Here is a 21207-nt window from a genome sequence, read left to right on the forward strand (position 1 = left end):
ATTTCATTGACTTACAGTATATTGATCAGTATTACCTGTCCAAAACTAATATTTTGCTATATTAGAGTTAAATCCCCCATTAACATCTTATATCTTTCAGGTACAAAATCTCAAGCTACCTGCCATGATTGTCACAAGGGTCTCCCGCTTCTATTTTGAATTATTTTAGCTACAGAGAAAATGCCAACAAAGAAAATAATATGTGGTGTTTATACTGCTAGACTGAAGATGCCACTATTTAGAGTTGTTACATCTATATTACTTTCTTTACTGATTACAAGTGAGTTCCAGTTCCTGTTATAATATAACCATGGTTGCCTGAACTTGTTAATAAAGCACCATATATCAACTCTGCCTCCCAGACTACAGGACACAACGTGACTGGCGATGAGGATGTCTCTTCTATCTCTACAGCGGTCTGCACCTTTTCTTCTAGACCCTGGTGAATCTGCAATGCCTTTCACTGCTTGGATTTGTATGTATGTTCAAGAATTACCCACTTGCTGCTAATCATCTGGGCTTGCCAACTGCTAGAAAGCGTGCTTTACTTGTTCACTGCCTGAGAGCACCGCTCAGCAACACCTCACTGGGCCGTGCAAAGCCCTCTGTACACAAAATGAAAGTGTGATCAGATTTAAAACCAGTGTGTCAAAAAGTGAGCTGCTTACTCATGTACGTTGTTTCCCAGGAAATGTGTTATTCAACCCAAAAACAATAAATTATCAAATTGCAGCTTAGCAATTCTTAGATGTGGTGACTCCATTAGTTCCCTTTTAGGCTTTATTCCTTTATTTTCACCTGGTGATCCTGCCAATAAGTCTATTATTTGTCAACTAACTTTAACAGACTAAGCTGTGCAGACAAAGAAGCAGTTAAATGATTTAAATAAACCATTTAACACTGACAGGAATGCTTACAATTGTCAGCTTTTTTTCATTTATGTAACACGCTGACTTTGGACTTGATAAAACACAGTGGACCAACACCAGCAGATGACATTGCTCCCCAAATCATCACTGACTGAGGACTGAGGAAACTTCACACTGGACCTCATGCAACTTGGATTCTGTGCCCCTCCACTCTTCCTCCAGACTCCAGGACCTTGAATTCCAAATGAAATGCACAATTTTCCACAGACAATGATTTGGGGAGCCATGTTGTCTGCTGGTGTTGGTCCACCATGTTTTGTCAAGTCCAAAGTCAGAGTAGCTCTCTACAAGGAGATTCTAGAGCACTTCACGCTTCCCTCTGTTGACCATCTTTACGGAGATGCTGATTTCATTTTCCAGCAGGAATTGGCACCTCCCCACACTGCCAAAAGTACCAATACCTGGTTTAATGATCATGGTATCACTATGCTTGATTGGCCAGAAAACTCGCCTGACCTAAACCCCATAGAGAATCTGAGGAGTATTGTCAGGAGGAAGATGAGAGACACCAGACCCAATAATGCAGATGAGCTGAAAGCCACTATCAAAGAAACCTGGGCTTCCATAAGACCTCAGCAGTGCCATGGGCTGATCACCTCCATGCCACGCCGCATTGATGCAGTAAGTATTGAGTTCATACTATACTGTGCACGGACAAACGTTTCAGTAAGCCAACATTTCTGTTTTAAAATTCCTTTTTTTATTTGGTCTTATGTTATATTCTAATTTTATGAGATACTGAATTTTGGGTTTTCACTAGCTGTAAGCCATTAACATCAAACTTAAAAGAAAGAAATGCTTAAAATATATGAGTTTCACTTTTTGAATTGAATTAATGAAATATATTAACTTTTTGATGATATTCTAATTTTATAAGATGCACCTGTATATTACATTTTTGTATTTGGGTTTACTACTGCTTTAAAATAGTTTTATACAAACACTTTGTTACATGTCCTGGACAAGTATAACTATGGGACAATCTGCAAAGCAAATGGCCCAAATCAGAAAATAAACTGAGCTGTTATGATATACTCATGGATGCCTGAACATACCAGGGCATACCAATCAAAAGTATCACAATGATATATAGCATATCAAAATTAACCTATAGTAGATGAAACCCCTAAATGATGTTCAATGTGCTAAACACTTTAGGGGGCATTTATGAATAAAGTTGCTGTCTTTGCATCCATAGATCTGCTGCATTTTGCATATCTTTTAGAGGCACAGCATTGTTACCCCGCAACAGAAGGTGAGTGGCAGAATTATTAAGTATATTTTATGGGAGGGCTGTAGATTTTAAATAATTGAAACAACCTTAACATATTGAAGTGTATGTAAAGCACCTTTTTAGGTTTGTAGTAGAGGAAATGTTTAAACACATTTGAGGTTTTTATTGCTGTCTGCATTTCTGTATCAGGAAGTGAAGAGAAATCACTCCGACAGGACACACATAGCAAAAATACTTCTTAAAGTGATACTAAAATTTTTTATTGAAATAAAACAGATATACTTACCTGCCCTGTGCAACGATATTGAGCAAAACTGTCCATTACCTCCTTTTGACAGTCCCCCTCCTGCGCTGTCCACTCCTCCTTCCCCTGGGTGCCTCCCTAGCAATGTGGGTGCTTTGGGGGCACTCATGCATGCTTTCTTCTAAGCCAGGCTGTGTGTATCCATAAACCCCTGCCCCTCTCCTTCCTCACAAGAAATTGACTGACAGTAGCAGGAGCCTATGGACCAGGAAGTAAGAGGATTAGTACTGCAGCTGGGACAGTGCTGGAGTGCTGAGGAGTCAGATAAGAGTTTAGGGATGGGGGTGGGTAGGACAGGTAGTGGGGTTTTTTAACCTTAGTGCAGAGAATGTATTAAGGTTAAACAATATATAAAAAAAAAAAACATTTTGACTTAGAACCACTTTAACCATTCCCTACAATCAATGCATAAATAAAAAGTTTTAGATTTACACATTAAATAATTTACTGATGCTGTTTATACATACTTTAATTATTAAAGTTTTGACTTTATACATCATCTCCAGTATTTTTGGCAACTATGTAACATATTTTTTTCCCTTTGTTTGCATTGTATATGTGATATTGTACTGGTTATGCCTCTGAAGATGCTTCCCTGTGTGTTTCTGATTAGGGTGGGATTAAGAGAAAAAGCCGTGCTTGGATATGAATTGTTAAATTTTATATTTAGGTTAATATTGGCCAATAAAATGTTTGTGGTTTAAAGTAGAACTTAAGTTTTATTAACAAATGATATATGCTACAGCTGCATTAAATACACTTGTTGTGCACCTCTTTGTTTTGTAAAAAACAACTTTCAAATCTTTGACCAAAGCTTCAGCTGCTTAAGCATAAAGGGTTCGGTTGGCAGGATTTTTTGTGCTTTATTGTACATTTTGGAAGCCCTGGATGCCATTTGAGAAACGACATTTAAAAGCATGCATTGGGACATAACCGTTTGGTGGGGGCGGTTCTGAGTGCCTTTAAGTTGGAAGTCCTGTGAGACTGTCTGCGCTGTCAAGCTTAGTTATTGGTGCTGGTAGGATTAGGTGGGGAAGAGAATCCTTTGTAGAAGAGGGACAGTTTGTGCTTCAGTGAAAAATTAGATCTAGTGATTACATACATCATCCCGTCAAGCTTTAGTCTCAAGCGCAAACTATAACCATACAGTTTTCGGAGAGCAGAGTGCAGTTTCCCTGAATATTTTATTTCTACATTACAAAGAATGCAACAGAGGTCACAGGGTCCGCTTTCCCTGAATCCTGTGGTAGCTCTCTTGAACCAGTGTCCTCTGGACCATTGTAGAGCTCAACTTTTCCTCTATGTCACCACATCCTCCAAACAAACCAAAGCAAAAACTTAGAAGAAATCGATTCTTTCCATTCTCAAAGTGAAACAGAGGGTGACACAAGCTCTGATTCATAGCATACTAACTTATTCTAATAATACACATAACATAACAAGAAGACTGCAACAGAGGCAGTTAACTACATTGGCGATATAGGAACAGGTGAATATGTTAAGAAACTTAAAGTGGACCTCCACCCAAAAGGGGAAGCTCCACTGGTTTGCTTCCTCCCCCCCCCCTCTCCTGGCACATTTGGCACCTTTCGGGGGGGAGGGAGGAGAGGATATCTGTCAAAACAAGGTACTCACTCCCACTTCCGGGGAAGAATAGTTATGCGGCGATCTACGAAATATCTGGCCCATTCAGAAGACACAGCGCGACTCACGCACCGTTGGTGAACATGCCGGTGCCTGCACCTGGAGCCAGAGGCATACCTAGGGTCTCCAGTGCCCTTGGCGAGGAGCTGTATCATTGCCCCCCTCCCCCCCATGTATCGGCACCCCCCCCCCCAAGTAAAAAATGTAATGTTTTTTTTTCTTGTTTAGATTCATTTCAATAATTTTCTAAACTTTTAAGGGAATGTTCCTATATCAGTTCTCCATCATGTAAAGGGAAACTAAAGAAACATATCTAGCATTATTTTATGTTTCTTAATCCTTCCTGTCGCATAAAAAAATGTATAAAAGGGAATTGAAAGTTTCTGAGGTTTCCAGCAGTTATTCAAAGCCCTCCGTGCTTCCTCAATATCCCCCCCCCCCCTGCCAACCTCCCCCTTCCTCAATACCCCCCCCCCCCCTTTGCCAACCTCCCCCTTCCTCAATATTCCCCCCCTTGCCAACCACCCCCTTACTCAATATCACCAGCCCCCTTGTCAACCTCCCCCTTCCTCAATATCCCCCCCTTGCCAACCTCCCCTCTTCTTCAATATCTCCAGCCCCCTTGCCAACCTCCCCTCTTCCTCAATATTCCTCCCCCTTCCCCAAATCCGCCCCCTTCCTCAATATCTACAGCCCTCTTGCCAACGTCCCCCCTTCCTCAATATTTCCCCTCCTCAATCTTCTCCCCCCTTTGCCAACCTCCCCCCTTCCTCAATATCTCCAGCCCCCTTGCCAACCTTTACTAACCCTTACTCAACCCTTTACTTTACAACCCTTACTCAATATTCCCTCCCACCCTTCCTGAAGTATACCTACCTTTGCAATCCTTGTCCCACACAGCACTCACAAATGGCTATCATCACTTTCCTCCCTCCCTGCTGTTTTGCCTGTCATGGCAGGGAAGGAGCCGCACACTGCCTGGGGGCGCAGGCTGAGCGGAGGGTGCAAAAATCACCACTAGTGCTAGCACTGCCAATTGATTTTTGCGCCCCCAAGGGTGTTGCTAGGTAGGAAAAAGACCAGGGGCAGGTAAATTTGATCCCATGACATCCCTTTCCGACATCAGAAGGAGGCGTGAAAATCAGTACCGGTGCTGGATTAAAGGTGAGTGTAACACCAATTAGAGCATTTTGATGGAGCGACACCTCTGAACCCTTTTACACAGCCCCCCCAGAGTTGTACAGAGTGCAAGGTTCAGGAATGGGTTATGTACAGAGTGCAAGGTTCAGGAATGCATTGTATGGGGTGCAAGGTTCAGGAATGCATTGTACGGGGTGCAAGGTTCAGGAGTACCTTGTACGGGGTGCAAGGTTCAGAAATGTGTTGTATGTGGTAAAAGGTTCAGAAGGGCATTGTGTGGGGTGCAATGTTCAGGAGTGCTTTGTACAGAGTGCGAGGTTCAGGAGTGCGTTGTACGGGGTGCGAGGTTCAGGAGTGCGTTGTACAGGGTGCAAGGTTCAGGAATGCGTTGTATGGGGTGCAAGGTTCAGGAATTAGGTAAACTGCAAAGACACCAATTAGTTAAACATTGCACACTTATCTTAAAATCTTGATTAGCAGTATACAGGACCCGAGGGAAGAATGGCGACATCAGATGGAACATAAATGAGTGCAGCCAAGCAGGACATGCAGCAGTGTAACATCTATCCAACACAGCCAGGGATTGCTGGGCAAGCCGAGGGTGGCCGCAATTAGAGTGTTTGGAGCTATCAAATTAAAGCAGTGATGTCGGAGATGGGTGGGGACGATATGCGGGGCTCCGCCCCTTTGTTTCAGCCAGCATCGGTGGCGTGTATACATTGCTGGTCGGGGAGGAAGGTGGCAGGGGGCAGGACCAATTGTAACTACTGTATGTGCACCCACAGCAGTATATATTTTAGGTATATTATAATTCAGGTTTATTATACACCGCTGTGGGTGCACATAAAGTAGTTGCAATTGGTCCAGACCCCTGCCACCTTCCTCCCCGGCAAGCAAATGTTTGTCTATAAAACGGGACAAAGGGGCCCCACATATTGGCCCCGCACACCCCAACATCGGTGCTTTATTTTGACAGCTCGACTCACTCTCAACCACAGGCCTTGGGACTCTGAGCTAATAATTTTAAATTAGCAATACGAGAACCGGGGCTTTTTGGGAGCCCACTAGGGGCTATAGCCACTGTCAGCCCCCCCCCTCCTAATGTTACTGCCGCCCCCCCCTCGGCCTACACTCCTGGCAGGCGCCAGTCTCGCCAACCCCTTGGTATGCCCCTGCCTGGAGCCGATGAACAGATTGGCTTGGGGTGCCTACATTGCAGGATCCCAGGACAGTGTCCTTATATTAAAAGTCAGCAGCTACAGTATTTGTATATGTCGACTTGGTCAATGATGACTTATAAAAAGAAAGTAATTGGGTAATTCCAACATCTAACATCAGCCAAAATTAAAATAAATCTTAAGTGGATTGATCCTTTAATGGGGCAGTGGAAATAGATTACATGCAAAGATTACTAACTTATACAGTAATTTTGTATTACTTTAATTAGATTTCATAACCTCTTTACATTTAGTGGGGGGGAAAGTGAGGATTTGTTTAACTAGTTGTCATGCAAAACTATTTTCCCAATTTAGTTACAAGCTGATTTCTGTATAACTGTGCTAATACTTAATGTTTTTTTCTTTCAACTGATACTTAACTAAAATATAAAAAAAAGGAAAAAAATTAAGAAAACAAAATCTATTTTACTGTTACTGTTACTTTAGGTGTAACTCACTAAATGTATTCTGCAATTTGTCCCATATTTGCAATTATTTACAATTTTTTTTTTATTTCTAATATGTGTTTTCTTATCATATTTATATATATATATATATATATATATATATATATATATATATATATATATATATATATACATACATACAGTATCTTACAAAAGTGAGTACACCCCTCACATTTCTGTATTTTTTAAATATCTTTTCATGTGACAACACTGAAGAAATGACAATTTGCTACAATGTAAAGTGGTGTATGTATGGTCTTGGCCACTGTGCTGCAGCTCAGTTTCAGGGTCTTGGCAATCTTCTTATTAACAAATAATATTGAGGAAGGGGGGAGTTTGGCAAGGGGGCTGGAGATATTGAGGAAGGGGGGGGCAATCTTCTTATTAAAAAATTTTTTTTTCAGATCCTCAGAGAGTATTTTGCCATGAGATGCCATGTTGAACTTCCAATGACCAGCATGAGAGAGTGAGAAGGATAACACCAAATTTAACACACCTGCTCCCCATTCACACCTGAGAACTTGTAACACTAATGAGTCAAATGACACCGGGGAAGGAAAATGGTTAGTTGGGCCCGATTTGGACATTTTTACTTAGGGGTGTACTCACTTTTGTTGCCAGCAGTTTAGACATTAATGGCTGTGTGTTGAGTTATTTTGAGGGGACAGGAAATTACATTATACATCTCATGACCAGTGGGTCAGAAGCTCTGAATGAGCCGCACTCTAACAGTTTGGCATTCTCTGATAGCAGAACTTTATCACCAGCCTAGAAAAGGTTAGGCCATTTAGACTAGAATCACTCTAACTTCCTAATATGTAAAAGTTAAATTATTCAAAAGCATAATCCTTTTTTTAAGGTAAAAGAGGAGTATGTAGCATGTAGTATCGGTTGAACCAACAACAATTCAGTTGAATCAACAGTAGCCTTTCCATGTTTAGAAATCTTACTCAAAAGCACTGTGAGTACAATGAGATCATGACATAGTAAGGATGAATCACTAAAAGCGTTAACAATAGTAACTAAAAAAACTGTGTGAATATTCACTTCAATTATTCAATCATGTGAAAAGCATCTGCACATAATTGGGTATACAAAATAAAAAGGAATTTGCTTTTTACATGACAATCAGAGAAAGCCAAAACTCCAGTGCAGAATGCTTTTAAAATTCTGCTATTCAATTTAATAGCTAATTGTGATTATTTGGATTGTTTAACAGTATTAGATAGTCACGTTGAAAACAACCATTTTAAAAAAAAACAACAATAACATGTGTCCTTGGAAGCCTTAGTATTTTTTTTTTTCCATTTAATGAATGTTGAATACATTCATTTAGGCAGGTTGGAATTACAATTGGTATATAGTATTCCTAGTACACAAAACTGAAGGACAAAGTTATCGCGCACATGTTAACTTTCATTCTTTTGTTTCATCTGTGTAATTTTGCTTATCCCAGTAAAAAAAAAATGTATATATTATGTTCCTGTCCCCTTGTTAGGTAGCAATGTTTTTTATTTGCACGATAAAAAAGCATCATGTTGACCATGACCATTTAAATGTTACTATTTAACCACTTAAGCCCCGGAAGATTTTACCCCCTTCCTGACCAGGGCCTATTTTGCGATTCGGCACTGCGTGACTTTAACGGACAATTGCGCGGTCGTGCGACACTGTATCTAAATGAATTTGACGTCCTTTTTTTCCCACAAACAGAGCTTTCTTTTGGTGGTATTTGATCACCTGTGCGATTTTTTGATCATGCGCTATAAACAAAAAAATTGCGACAATTTTGCAAAAATAACAATATTTTTCAAATTTGTTTTATGAAATTCCCCCAAAAAAATTTAAAAATCTACATTTTTTAACATTTTAGGCCAATTTTTTTTTACCATATGTTTGGAAAAAAAAATCGCAAAAGCGTATTTTGATTGGTTTGCGCAAAAGTTATTGCGTTTTTTCTAACGAAGGGAAAGATTTTTGTAATTTTTGTTGTTTTTTTTAACGCGTAATGGCGTCGATCTGCGATTTTTTTTGCGGGACTGCGACATTGCAGCGGACAGATCGGACCCTTGACTGATATTTTTGACACTTTTGGGGTCACCAGTGACATTACTACAGTAATCAGTGCTATACATATGCACTGTTACTGTAAAAATTACACTGGCAGTGAAGGGGTTAACTTTATTGGAGAGGAAGGGGTTAAGTGTGTCCCTAGGGGCGTGTTTCAAACTGTGATTGGCTGTGGCTACATGTGTAAGAACAGTGATCAACGGTCCTACATAGTAGAACCGTTTGATCACCATTCTTACACAGGGAAGAATGACAGGCGGCTTTGTTTACATTAGCCGCCTGCCTTTCTTCCGGTGTAACGGAAGATTGCGAGTGCCCGGCAGACATCGGGTCCACCGGGCACACACGCGGGGGGGTCTGTGACCGCGCGGGAGCGCGCCTCCGGTGGCGTGCACTCACTCCCAAAAACCTTACAGGCTAGCGACGTAGTACTAAGTCGCTTTGCCTGTGAGGGGCTGACTGCCGACGTAAATAGTTGTGTGGAGGTCGGCAAGTGTTTAAAAGGACCAGTATGACAAGAGTGACAAATTTACCATAAAAGGTACATTTTGTTTAAAGTTAGAAATTAGGCCTTAGGATGCATACAGTATGTAGTATACAACCTAAAGCTTTAATTTTCATTTTATTAGAATACCTTTTATGGTAACTTGTCTTTATTTTTCCATTGCTGTAGTGCACTGCTCTACCCTTTTCAGTATTCTGAAACCAGTTTTGCTTGCCTGCTTGTAATACACCCACCACAGTAGCCTCTTTCCTTTGTTTCAAATAGAAAAAGCCAGATGTATGAAAGTGCAAGTATTAGGAAATGTGTCACAACCACAATATTCAAGCCTGTGTTAAAAGTTGTTTAAAATAGAGAAGTTGTACAGCACATGGTTGAAGAAGTAGCCATACCTCTCCCACATGTCAGGAGCTCTTTGAAATCTAGGTGTAAATCAGTAAACTAGGAGGATTTAAAGGAGAGCAGCTCTGTGACTGTTCCCATCAAGATGATTTGGACTCTATTGCTATTGTTTTGTACTGCATTGTCTCAGTGTAAGCTTAAAATCTTCAATTAAAATGTATTGAAAATAAAAAAATAGTCTTGGAGTGGGGCTTTTCACACTGCAAGGGTTAAATGCTCATTTTTCTCAAGGGAGCCATTAAAAAGCACTTTTACATGCATTATCACTCCCTCTGGCAGCCAGCACACTAATCTCCTCTCTGTTGTGGGCAGGCTCTCTGCGTCTTCACTTAAAGTGCAGAACTGCTGGTCCTGCATTGTACACGTTGCATCAGCATGCGACCATCAAACAGAGCACCAAAGAGAAATGGCTTCAAGGGAACCGTTCACACAGAGGTGAGGAGCTTGTGGGGGCGAGGTAAGAAAAAAAACGCTCTGGTACAATAGGCAAAGCAAGCATTTAACCCTTGCAGTGTGAAGGGACCCTACTGCAAGGATAGTTTATTCAATTTCCACATAATTCTCCTTTAAAATGTATGAAAAGCTAAACCTTTTTTTTCTTTTGTTTTTTTTTTGGGGGATAATGGCAGATGAAATGGCTAAAACCATTGTAATTTTTATTTTTTTATGTATTTTAATTTATTTAATTATTTATTTATTTATTTTGCTATCTTTGTTCCCTTAGGCAAATTTGCAAATTTGCCTTTACTTTCAGCCCTGCACTACAATAATACTATATTTTATTGACAGAAATGCTTGAATTATAGCAACTTAACTGCTTTCACTGCCTGAAGTGGGGTCTACTAAATAAAGACAGAAGAGATGGGGGATTGATAAGTCAAATAGGACCCAGATTGCCTGATTAGTAGACAGATGCATATGCATGACTAATTTTCAATCTGTATGATCCATTTGTTTAAAAGTTATTTTTCTACTACTTTTTAAAAATAAAAATACAACAATAAGGGCAATTGTTACAATACTCTCGGTTCCTTAAGAACTAACATCCTGGTGCTCTTATCCCTACAGCTAGAGTTCTAAAAATTATTGGAGGTTTCTACAGTACTATGCTGTTATCAGCCATTGCTTAAATTTTTCTACCCGAATATGATTCCAGCGAAGTTGATCATTATTTTATGCAAGAACCAGGATTACTGGAATCCCAAATAAGCACTCCACTATTGTGCCAGGATCTCATAGACCACCTCCAGAGGACACAATAGCTTGGCCCGGTCAATCTTCAATCCACTGATATGCCACCATATTATTGTTTATGCTGAATTCCCTAGTTAATTTGTTCCAACTTCTCTTCTTTCATTTATCAAGCATAAAAATTAGTTTTAAATTAACGTGAAATTATGATAAACAGCAAAAACATGAATAGAAAAAAAAAAAATCAGTGTCATGCTATCAAGGAAATATAACTACAAGGATATTTACCTTCCATGGCATTGGTTAGGACACTGACGGCGCTCACTGCCCGTGGCCTTTGAAATGGCTGGTCTGGATATTCCACTGACAGCCGGTGAGGCATCAGCAGCTGCATCTTACTTATTTCAAGGTCGGACGGTGACATCTATTAAACAAAATAGTGTATTAAACATTTGCTAGTTGGAAAACGTTCAATATTAATTAGATATTTGCACCTTTTTCCCTATTGTTAATTTTGATCAGTTTCTGCATACTACAAATTCAGTAATGGCAAGAAAAAAAGATACACTAAGCATATTTTTTGTCTCAAATAGCCACATCTACAACTACATATTTTATGAAAATTGGATGTTTTACTTTGACCTCCATCAAATGCTCCCTTACTTCTGTTGCAGGTTTTGCCCCTTGAACATTTTGTCCCTGGACATTATCCTGCTTTTAAATTTTGGCAACTTGCCTGTTCTTGCAACTTGCATGGCTTGTTTAAATGTGATGTACTGCATGTTAAGAGTATGTAAATATTTAAATGTCCATAGCCTTGCTACAGATTTACTTAAAAGATTCCTAAACCACTTCAAAGGGTACCTCCCAATTCAAAAACAGAAAGGGCAAGCCTCTAAGTCACTTTAATTTGTCACTGCTCACCATATTACTATTTCTTAAAGGTCATAAACAGAGATGATGGTAGGTAAGTAGACTGGTCAGTAGACAGCAAGCCCTGACCTTAAACTCCTTTCCGCCATGGACCAGGACACCAGTGACAAAATGGACTGGCCTGCTCAGCTTGCTTGCTCCCTACAAGAAGATTGGCCATAAACACAATCAGAAAATCATATGAAAAATAATGCTTTCAAAGTAATCATATGATAATCTGATCTTTAGTAGACAGCTTTCGAGAGCCGATCACGACAATTCATGCAACATTATCTGAAGGGATAAGCACGAAAAATGTTCCTGTGTGATACCAGATCATACGATTTTCGTTTTTTTTTTTTTCAATTTTTATTGGGGTTAATTGTCTTCAAACAGTGCAATGTTGCTGAGAATAACAAGAAAGTATGGAATCTCCATGATGGAATCTTATCCTGTTAGGCAGTACAAATTGCAAACTGAAGGACAAAGTCCAGTAACCAGCAGCAACCAAAAATATTCTCAAGTGGCTTATGGTCTTTTTTTTTTTTTTTTTGTTAAAACAGTTTATTGAACATTTAGAATAGTACAAAAAACCAGTACAAGGCAAAGTAAGCCAAAAATGAGCATACAAGTGTTGCAACATGAAAAACATGGCTATATAGAATTCACATAAAAAAGACATCAATAAGGCATCCTGGAAACAAAAATTGAAAGAGGAACAAATACAGCAGATATAAAGGTCATATATACATAGAGATATCCCATACGATTTTCGTTTAATCAGTACAGTTGTTGTCTGAAAATACAATACACAAATACAATACAATAGATTACTTCCGAATTTTCATTCTGTCATGTGAGAATTTTCATAACTTTAGTACCTTCAATTATTTTTGATATGAGACTAGCATGCAAAAAAACAAAACAAAAAAGGAATGATTATTCGTCTGATAATCTCATCGTGCGTACCAGGCATAAAGCTAGGAATCAATTTTTAACACCAGTGTAAAATGTTATGCTGTAGAATTCTGGAATACTGCTAGACAACATAAAAAGGGCCCATTTCTTACTCTCTGACAAAAAGTTTCCACTGCCAATGCGCTGCTGATAGCTTTGTAATTTTTTTTCTGTTAACTACCAGAAGCACAATAACCCATGTACATTGTAGACAGGGGGTTTTATGCAGTTTTTTTATTATCTAAAACAAAATTTTTGGATAAAGTGAGAAAAAGTTAGAAAATGTAGTTTCAATTACTCTATGTATCCTTGCTAGGATGCTTTACTCTTTCTGTTTGTCCATGTAATCAATAACGCAGGGACTAAAAGCAAGGAAAATACAAAATTCTGTGCTGTCAATTAGTGATTGGCTTAATGTTCGAGTCGAACGTATGTTCGACTCGAAAATTGGGTGTTCATGTGTGCTCCAAATACACGAACAAATGGATCGCTCGGTGGGAAGTTTTGCCCGCCGATAAGCGCCCCATAAAGCACTGCGCGATTGCAGTGCATTAAGAGCTTGTGATTTGCCAAAGCATGCACCTGACCTCTATGCTTCGGCCGATCACAGTACAATGTCCTGTCAGAGCCATGATTGTCCAAAGGCAGGCCTTTAGCCAATCATGGCTCAGGGGCCACACCCCACACTATATATATGGCTGCTTACATGGCAGCCTTGTGTAGTGTGTTAGAAGTGAAGATTAGGCAGGGTAGTTAGTGGATCGTGCTTTGATGTTTAATGCATTCAGTGCAGTGTAGTGTAGGGTTGATTCATCTTGTGTAACACAGTGTACTGCAGTCAGTGTAGTGTAATGCTGTGCTGATTCATCTTGTGTAACACAGTGTACTGCAGTAAAATAAGTGTAGTACTGTGCTGATTCATCTTGTGTAACACAGTGTACTGCAGTTAGTTTAGTGTAGTACTGTGCTGATTCATCATGTGTAACACAGTGTACTGCAGTCAGTTTAGTGTAGTACTATGCTGATTCTTGTGTAACACAGTGTAGTGGAGTCAGTCTAGTGCTGTGCTGTGCTGTGATTCTTGTGTAACACAGTGTAGTGAGACCACTGAAGTGTTGATGTATACAACACGACTGTGTCAAGCCACTGATCCCATGTTCTCTTTGTTTACATTGAATTTTTTTTTTCTTTTCACTTTTTTTTTCTTTTTGCAGCATCAGGTTCTGTTGCTACAATATTAGTACTCCCCCTTCTGTGTCGCATGTGCTTTTACTTCTGCTTCAGCAGTGATTTTTTTGTGGTGCAGCAGCACTAATTTCATTTATGACATACTTGCTGTCCCCCCTTTTGTGTCATAGGTGTTATTCCTTCTGTCAGCATTGGGTATTTTTATTTTGAATTTTTTTTCATGGCACAGCAGCGCGAATAAAATTTAGGGCATAATTGCTGTCCTGCCTTCTGCATCACAGGTGCTATTCCTTCTGCATCAGCAGGGTTTTTTTTTGTGGTGCAGGAGCACTCATTTTATTTAGGGCATAATTGCTGTCCCCCTTTTGTGTCGTAGGTGCTATTCCTTCTGCATCAGCAGGGGTTTTCTTTTTTTTTGGCTTGCTTTATTAGGTTTTCTTTATTTAAAAAAAAACTGTAATAAAACGGTTTAGAGTGCACCAAGTAGAAAAGTATTGCACCCAAGCACCATATTCCCTTCCCACACCCTATAATAAAAAGTTATTAAAATCCCCCCTGTAACATGGGGGGCCATTAGCTCAGTGGCAGATGCGTTTCTCCAGTGATTCACTGTAGTCAGGTACTAGATTTGAAGGTCCTGGATGCCATTTTTATTAAAAGGCAAAAATAAACAGTTCGTAACATAGGTTTTCCCACAAAGTGGTCCTTCTCCAATACAAAACTGAAAATAGCAGCCCACCTGGCTTTCTTGCTCTTTTTTCTTAGCAGTACCGTTGCATTTTATGCTGGTCCCAAGACCATGGAATCTCTGAAGCGAATAGATTCACTTTGGCCTTGGTCCTCAGGCCGTCTCCTGTCTCTTCAGACACACACACACACACACACACACATACACACACACACACACAGGTGCTCTGGTTGCCACCTGCAGCCACTGACTCCCAGAGAGTATTGGAGTCCTCCTGACTCCCCATGAACAGACCTCCTGTCTGTTGGATGAAGCAGTCTCCAACTGGGAGCCCTGACGTCTTCCTAAACCTTCATTATAAGGGCTGCATGCACCTGAGCACACACCCTGCTGGTCATCCACAAAACATGGACACAGGGTTGGAAATTCCATCCCTCCCAAGACACTATGAAATCTCCAAACTACAGAGCCCCATCCAGGAATACCAAAACCTGGAGAAAGCTGCAAAAGCAGTTTTCTCCACTACACATCTACGCTCTGTAGTCCTGCACAGATCCAACGTGCACACTCTGTATCCTTTAAATTACCACTTTCACTGTGGCAGAGTCTTGACCTGTCACACCCCCAAAAAATAAAAAAATAATAATAAAACGGTTTATAGTGCACCAAGCACAAAAGTATTGCACCCAAGCATCATAATTCCATCCCACATTCTAAAATAAAAAGTCATAATACCCCCCAAAAATCCCCATCATGTCCGAAAGGCCAACAAGGAGAGGCAGACGTTCACAGGCCACTAAAAGAGCGCAAGCAGCCTCTGTGTCCACAGTGAAAAGTGGTGGTCATGGACATGGTGCACCCTCTGCAGGTAGGGCACGCTTGTCCTTTTTTTCCGGCGCGGGCCGTGTTATTGAGCCACAATATGCAGAAGAGTTGGTGAAGTAGATAACTAAGCCATCCTCATCCTCCTCATCCTCTGTCACCCAGGCTCATACTAGTTTGCATTCCAGCTGCCAAAGGGGCCTATTCCACAGGCTCCTTGTCCACAACTACTCCTTCCGTAGCCTCACCATCATGCACGGAGGAGCCACCTAAATTATTCAATCATAGTGTCAGTTACATGATGCTGGAGGATAGGCAGCAATTTGAATGCTCTGATGTTGGTTCCCAGGTTGAGGAAGGGAATAACATGAGCCTAGAGAGAGGGGGTGACAATGACGGACAAGAAACTAGCAGTCATGTTCCCCTAGCTGCAGCATACTGCCGAGTTTGCTCCAGTGACGAAGAGGGAGGGGATGGTGAGGTCACTGACCTTACTTGGGTGCCTGGGAGAATAGAGGAGGAAAGTGAGGAGGAGTAGAGGCAGAACAACTCCAACGGGGCAGGATGTCCTCCAGGGGCCGGCTTAAGGTCAGCCACAGTATGGCATCACACCATAGAGCTCCACAGGTGCAGGGCGCTGGTAACTTCCCACTGACTTCCAAAAGTTCATTTGTGTTTACTTTTTTCAACACATGTGAGGCGGACCGCAGGGTTGCTGTTTGCAATCTCTGTCTGAAGCGGGTCAAGCACCAGCCACTTGGGCACCATATGCTTGACAAGACATATGACAACATGCCATGCAGTTCGTTGGCAAAAGCATCTGAAAGATCCACATCATAATAAACTGAAGACTTTTCCTTGCTCCTCGTCTGGGATCTCTACCCCTACTATACCTCAAGTCCTCTCAATCACCTGCACTGAGAGGGATGATGGTATAGCAATGGGTGCCACAGGTACTTGCACCCAATCCGCTAGCAGTACACCACCTGTTGATTTGACCAGCAGGCAAATTTCACTACCCCAGTTGCTAAACCGTAAAAAAAATACTGTATCAGCCATCCACATGCTCAGCGTTTAAATGCTAGCTTGGCCAAATTGCTAGTACTAAAACTGCTGCCTTTTCATCTGGTAGACTCTGCCCCTTTCATGAATTTGCAATAATGTGCTGTACCGCAGTGGAAGCTTCCAAAAAGATATTTATTTTCACGTCAGGCCATTCCAGCTCTGTACCATCATGTGAAAGGCAATGTTGTGGCCTTGTTGAACAGAGCGGCCAGCAGGAAGGTTCACATCACTGCTGACTCATGGTCCAGCAGGCATGGTCAGTGGCGTTACATTTCCTTCACGGCGCACTGGGTAACTCTGCTGGCAGCTGGGAAGGATGCAGGACAGGGTTCACTGCTGGAGCTTGTTCCGATATAATGCCTCCAAAACATTGGTGGTGATTCTGCCACATCTGTCTGCTCCACCCCTCCTCTTCTTCTTCCTCTATGGCCTCTATGATTGCGATCAATGGGCTACGCAAGCAGTCAGGTTAAATGATGTCATGCAGTGTTTCAGTTCGTCTGTCTAGGGGACAGCAGCCACACCGGGGAAAAGAGATTCTGTCAGCTCTGCAGGGGCAGTCTCAGAGGTGGTTGACACCACGGCAGCTTGAGCCAGGAATGGTTGTACTCGACAATGGCACCAACCTTCTCTCTGCCCTCCAACAGGGACACTTGACACATGTTCCATGCTTGGCATATGTCCTCAATTTGGTGGTGCAGCATTTCTTGAACCGGTACCTGAGCTTACAAGATCTTCTGAGACAGGCCAAAAAAGTCTGTGACCATTTCCAGCAGTCATACAATGCCAGTGCTCTGCTGGCTGACATTCAATGGGAATTTAACATGCCCACCAACTGTCTCATTTGTGACATGCCCAGTAGGTGGAACTCAACATTGGCAATGCTGCAGCAGCTGCACATGCAGCAGAGGACCGTCAATGAGTACCTGTGTGAGTATTAGGCGAGGACAGGCTCAGGGGAGCTTGGCTTCTTTTCACCATGCCAGTGGCTGCTGATAAAGGATGCATGCACTGTTCTGTCACCATTTGAGGAGGCTACAAGGATGGTGAGCCATGACAATGCATGCATCAGTGACACCTTTCCTCTAATCTTCCTGCCGGAGCACACGCTTTGTGAAATCATGGACAGGGCATTTTAGGCAAAACAGCGGGAGGAAGAGGAGGACTTCCTTTTTTCACAAGGCCCCCTTTATGCAGATAACATTCCTGCGGGGACACAAAACCCACAGGAGGAAGAGAAGGAGGAGGAGGGGGATTATTGCAGCATGGATGTAGAGGATAACATACAGCAGTCTTCAAGAGTTGGTTTTTATTCCTCAGAAACCCGGAGGTTGTACGTGTCTGGGAGAGGTTACTCCTGACAATGTCATTCTTAGTGACTCAGAGGACTCAGAATCTCATGCCTCCTCAAACTTATGCTGCATGGGCTCCCTGATGCTACAAAGCCTGCAAAAGAACCCAAGTATTCATGGTATCAAGGAGAGGGATCATTACTGGTTGGCAACCCTTCTAGATCCACGTTACAAGGGTAAAGTTGCAGAGCTCATCCTGCCTTCGCAGAGGGAGCAGAGGATGAAACATCTTAAAGATGCCTTGAAGAAAAATTTGTGTAACATCTTTCCAGACACTGGAAGGTTGCCATTTCCTGGACAACATGTTTCTGAGTCTTCGTTCGGTCAAAAGAGGGGCGGTGGAGAAGGCCGCCAGCTGACCCATGCCTTTAAACAATTTCTTAGTCCTCAGCACCAAGGGCTGTTAGATTTGAGCAATCATCAGCAGAGTCTGCAGCATATGGTGCAGGATTATCTAGGGGCAAGAGCAGACTTGGAGACCTTTCCAACTGAGCATCTTCTGGGTTAATGGGTCTTGAAGATGGACCACTGTCCAGAACTTGCTCAATATGCAATCAAGCTACTGACCTGTCCTGCTTCCAGCATGCTTTCTGAATAGACATTCAGTGCTGCTGGAGATTTTGTTATGGATAAAAGAGTGCGTCTGTCTACAGACTCCGTTGACCGGCTGACATTTATCAAACTGAATTAGTCCTGGATCAACGGCAGCTATCAAGCCCCTGATGCTGATGTAACTGATTGAATTTGCTAGGGATCTAGGATCCCTTGAAGACTGCCAATGCTGCCTATCCTATTTCTGAATCTTGATTATGCTAGCTTCAAACAATGTTTTTGGTTTACGGCACCACCAACACCCAAGGCCCAATTTTTATGCACCTGTATGACAGGTACATGCAATTTCAATTTTTGTTTATCATTTTTAACAGCAGGGCCCGTTCCTGCACCCAGCAAGAGTAACTGTGAGGGGTTACAGTGTTCAGGCATCACTAGGGATGGGTGAACAATTTGGCCTAAACATCGCCCATTCAGGTACTCGCCTAATACCTGAACTTTCTCAGCACTTAGCAGGATGTTCACCCGCCGAGTGCACAGTCAATAGGTTGTTAAGGCTTCCCTGCTGAGAGCTAAATTTAAAAAAATAATTGTAAAAAGAAAATGTAAATTAAAAAAAATTGGGTTAAAAATAGCTTGGGTCCCCCCAAAGCACCTTGACCACATGTTCATGGGGACAAGGGCCTCTTCCCGACAACCCTGGGCTTTGGTTGTGGGGGTTTGCAATCGGGGGGCTTATCAGAATCTGGAAGCCCCCTTTAACAAGAGGGCTCCCAGATTCTGCCCCCCCAAATGTGACTGGGTATTGGGTACATCCTATCCCTACCAATTCTCCAAAAAAGTGTAAAAAATAAATGAACAAACAAGACAGTTTTTGATAAAGCCTTAATTTAAAAATAAAAAAATTGTGTCCCTCCATGTAAATCCATCATCAATAACGCTGCCCACCCACCCGAAAAAGGAGAAAAAAAAAAGCTCCCGCAGGACTGCCTGATTGGGTTTTGACAGTTCTTATATAGGAAATTGGGTGGGGTCCCCTGCCCCAAAGTACCCCCCATGTTGAAAGCGTATGGCCTGGTATGGCTCAGGAGGGGGCGCTCACTCGTCTCTGTCCTTGCCCTGTCGGGCTGTGTGCTCAGATAAGGGTCTGGTGAGGATTTTGGGAGAGACCCTACACTGTTTTTTTTATTTTATTTTGACCTGGTATGGTCTGGGGGGGGGGCTACATTGTTTTTTTTTTGTTGCTTTTTTGTTTTTTTTAATCTGTATTGCTGAAAGCCGACAATACACAATTAAACTATTAAAATTACATTTTTTCCTTTAGAAATGTCAGTATTACTGCAGCAAGATCTATACACCGTACAAATGTGCCACTTTACAGGCAGATTAAGGGGAATCTTTAGGCATGATATTTAAAGGATAAAACACTTTAAACCAATAATAAATATATTAAATATATTAAAACATGTCTAAAAAGGAGATAGTCCATATAAGAGGTGATAACAGTCGGTAGAGGTAAAAAGTCCACTTGTGATATGGTGAAATAATAACAGGTGTGACTCTGGTGCTCAAATCCCTCCACCAAGCAATATCTGCCTCTCACCTCCAAACCATGACCCTGCAGGGCCAGAAAGCATAAACAATCTCCACAGGTAACCAACTCGTGTTGCTCCGATACAGGCAAGACCAAGACTCCAGCACTTGTCAGCACAAATAAGGATATCGCTGCAGCAGGTACAACTCACACTCGATTCCAAGTTTCCCAAGATATATAAATAAAAGAGGGGGAGATCTAGTGCTCTCTGTTGTAATACTGAAAGCTTTAATTCACTCAAAACATATTGCACTTACATTGTATCCGACCATAATAGGCATAGTAGTTGCAGAGTGTGCAGCGTGCTGGATGGTGCCTGGTTACTTCCTGGTTAACAGCCGTAGGACCGATTGACCAATCCCCCGATCGGGGGATTGGTCAATCGGTCCTACGGCTGTTAACCAGGAAGTAACCAGGCACCATCCAGCACGCTGCACACTCTGCAACTACTATGCCTATTATGGTCGGATACAATGTAAGTGCAATATGTTTTGAGTGAATTAAAGCTTTCAGTATTACAACAGAGAGCACTAGATCTCCCCCTCTTTTATTTATATATCTTGGGAAACTTGGAATCGAGTGTGAGTTGTACCTGCTGCAGCGATATCCTTATTTGTGCTGACAAGTGCTGGAGTCTTGGTCTTGCCTGTATCGGAGCAACACGAGTTGGTTACCTGTGGAGATTGTTTATGCTTTCTGGCCCTGCAGGGTCATGGTTTGGAGGTGAGAGGCAGATATTGCTTGGTGGAGGGATTTGAGCACCAGAGTCACACCTGTTATTATTTCACCATATCACAAGTGGACTTTTTACCTCTACCGACTGTTATCGCCTCTTATATGGACTATCTCCTTTTTAGACATGTTTTAATATATTTAATATATTTATTATTGGTTTAAAGTGTTTTATCCAATGATTGAATCCCAAAAATCTATCATAGACTGCGCTACACTATTTATTATTTATTTATTTCATTGAA

The 21207-nt window shown here is 41.6% G+C and overlaps 1 protein-coding gene across 1 annotated transcript in view; it reads right to left on the reverse strand.

The window, feature by feature from the left end:
• Positions 1 to 21207, reverse strand: part of LOC309556717 (sodium channel protein type 5 subunit alpha-like) — a 600678-nt gene that overhangs the window by 277659 nt on the left and 301812 nt on the right. Inside the window, 1 exon segment of the mRNA XM_082259196.1 lies at positions 11389 to 11524. Within this exon segment, the coding sequence (XP_082115322.1) occupies positions 11389 to 11524 (136 nt within the window).

This window comes from Pelophylax lessonae (genome assembly GCF_965119305.1).
Source record: "Pelophylax lessonae genome assembly, chromosome: 5".
Taxonomy (NCBI): Eukaryota; Metazoa; Chordata; class Amphibia; order Anura; family Ranidae; genus Pelophylax; species Pelophylax lessonae.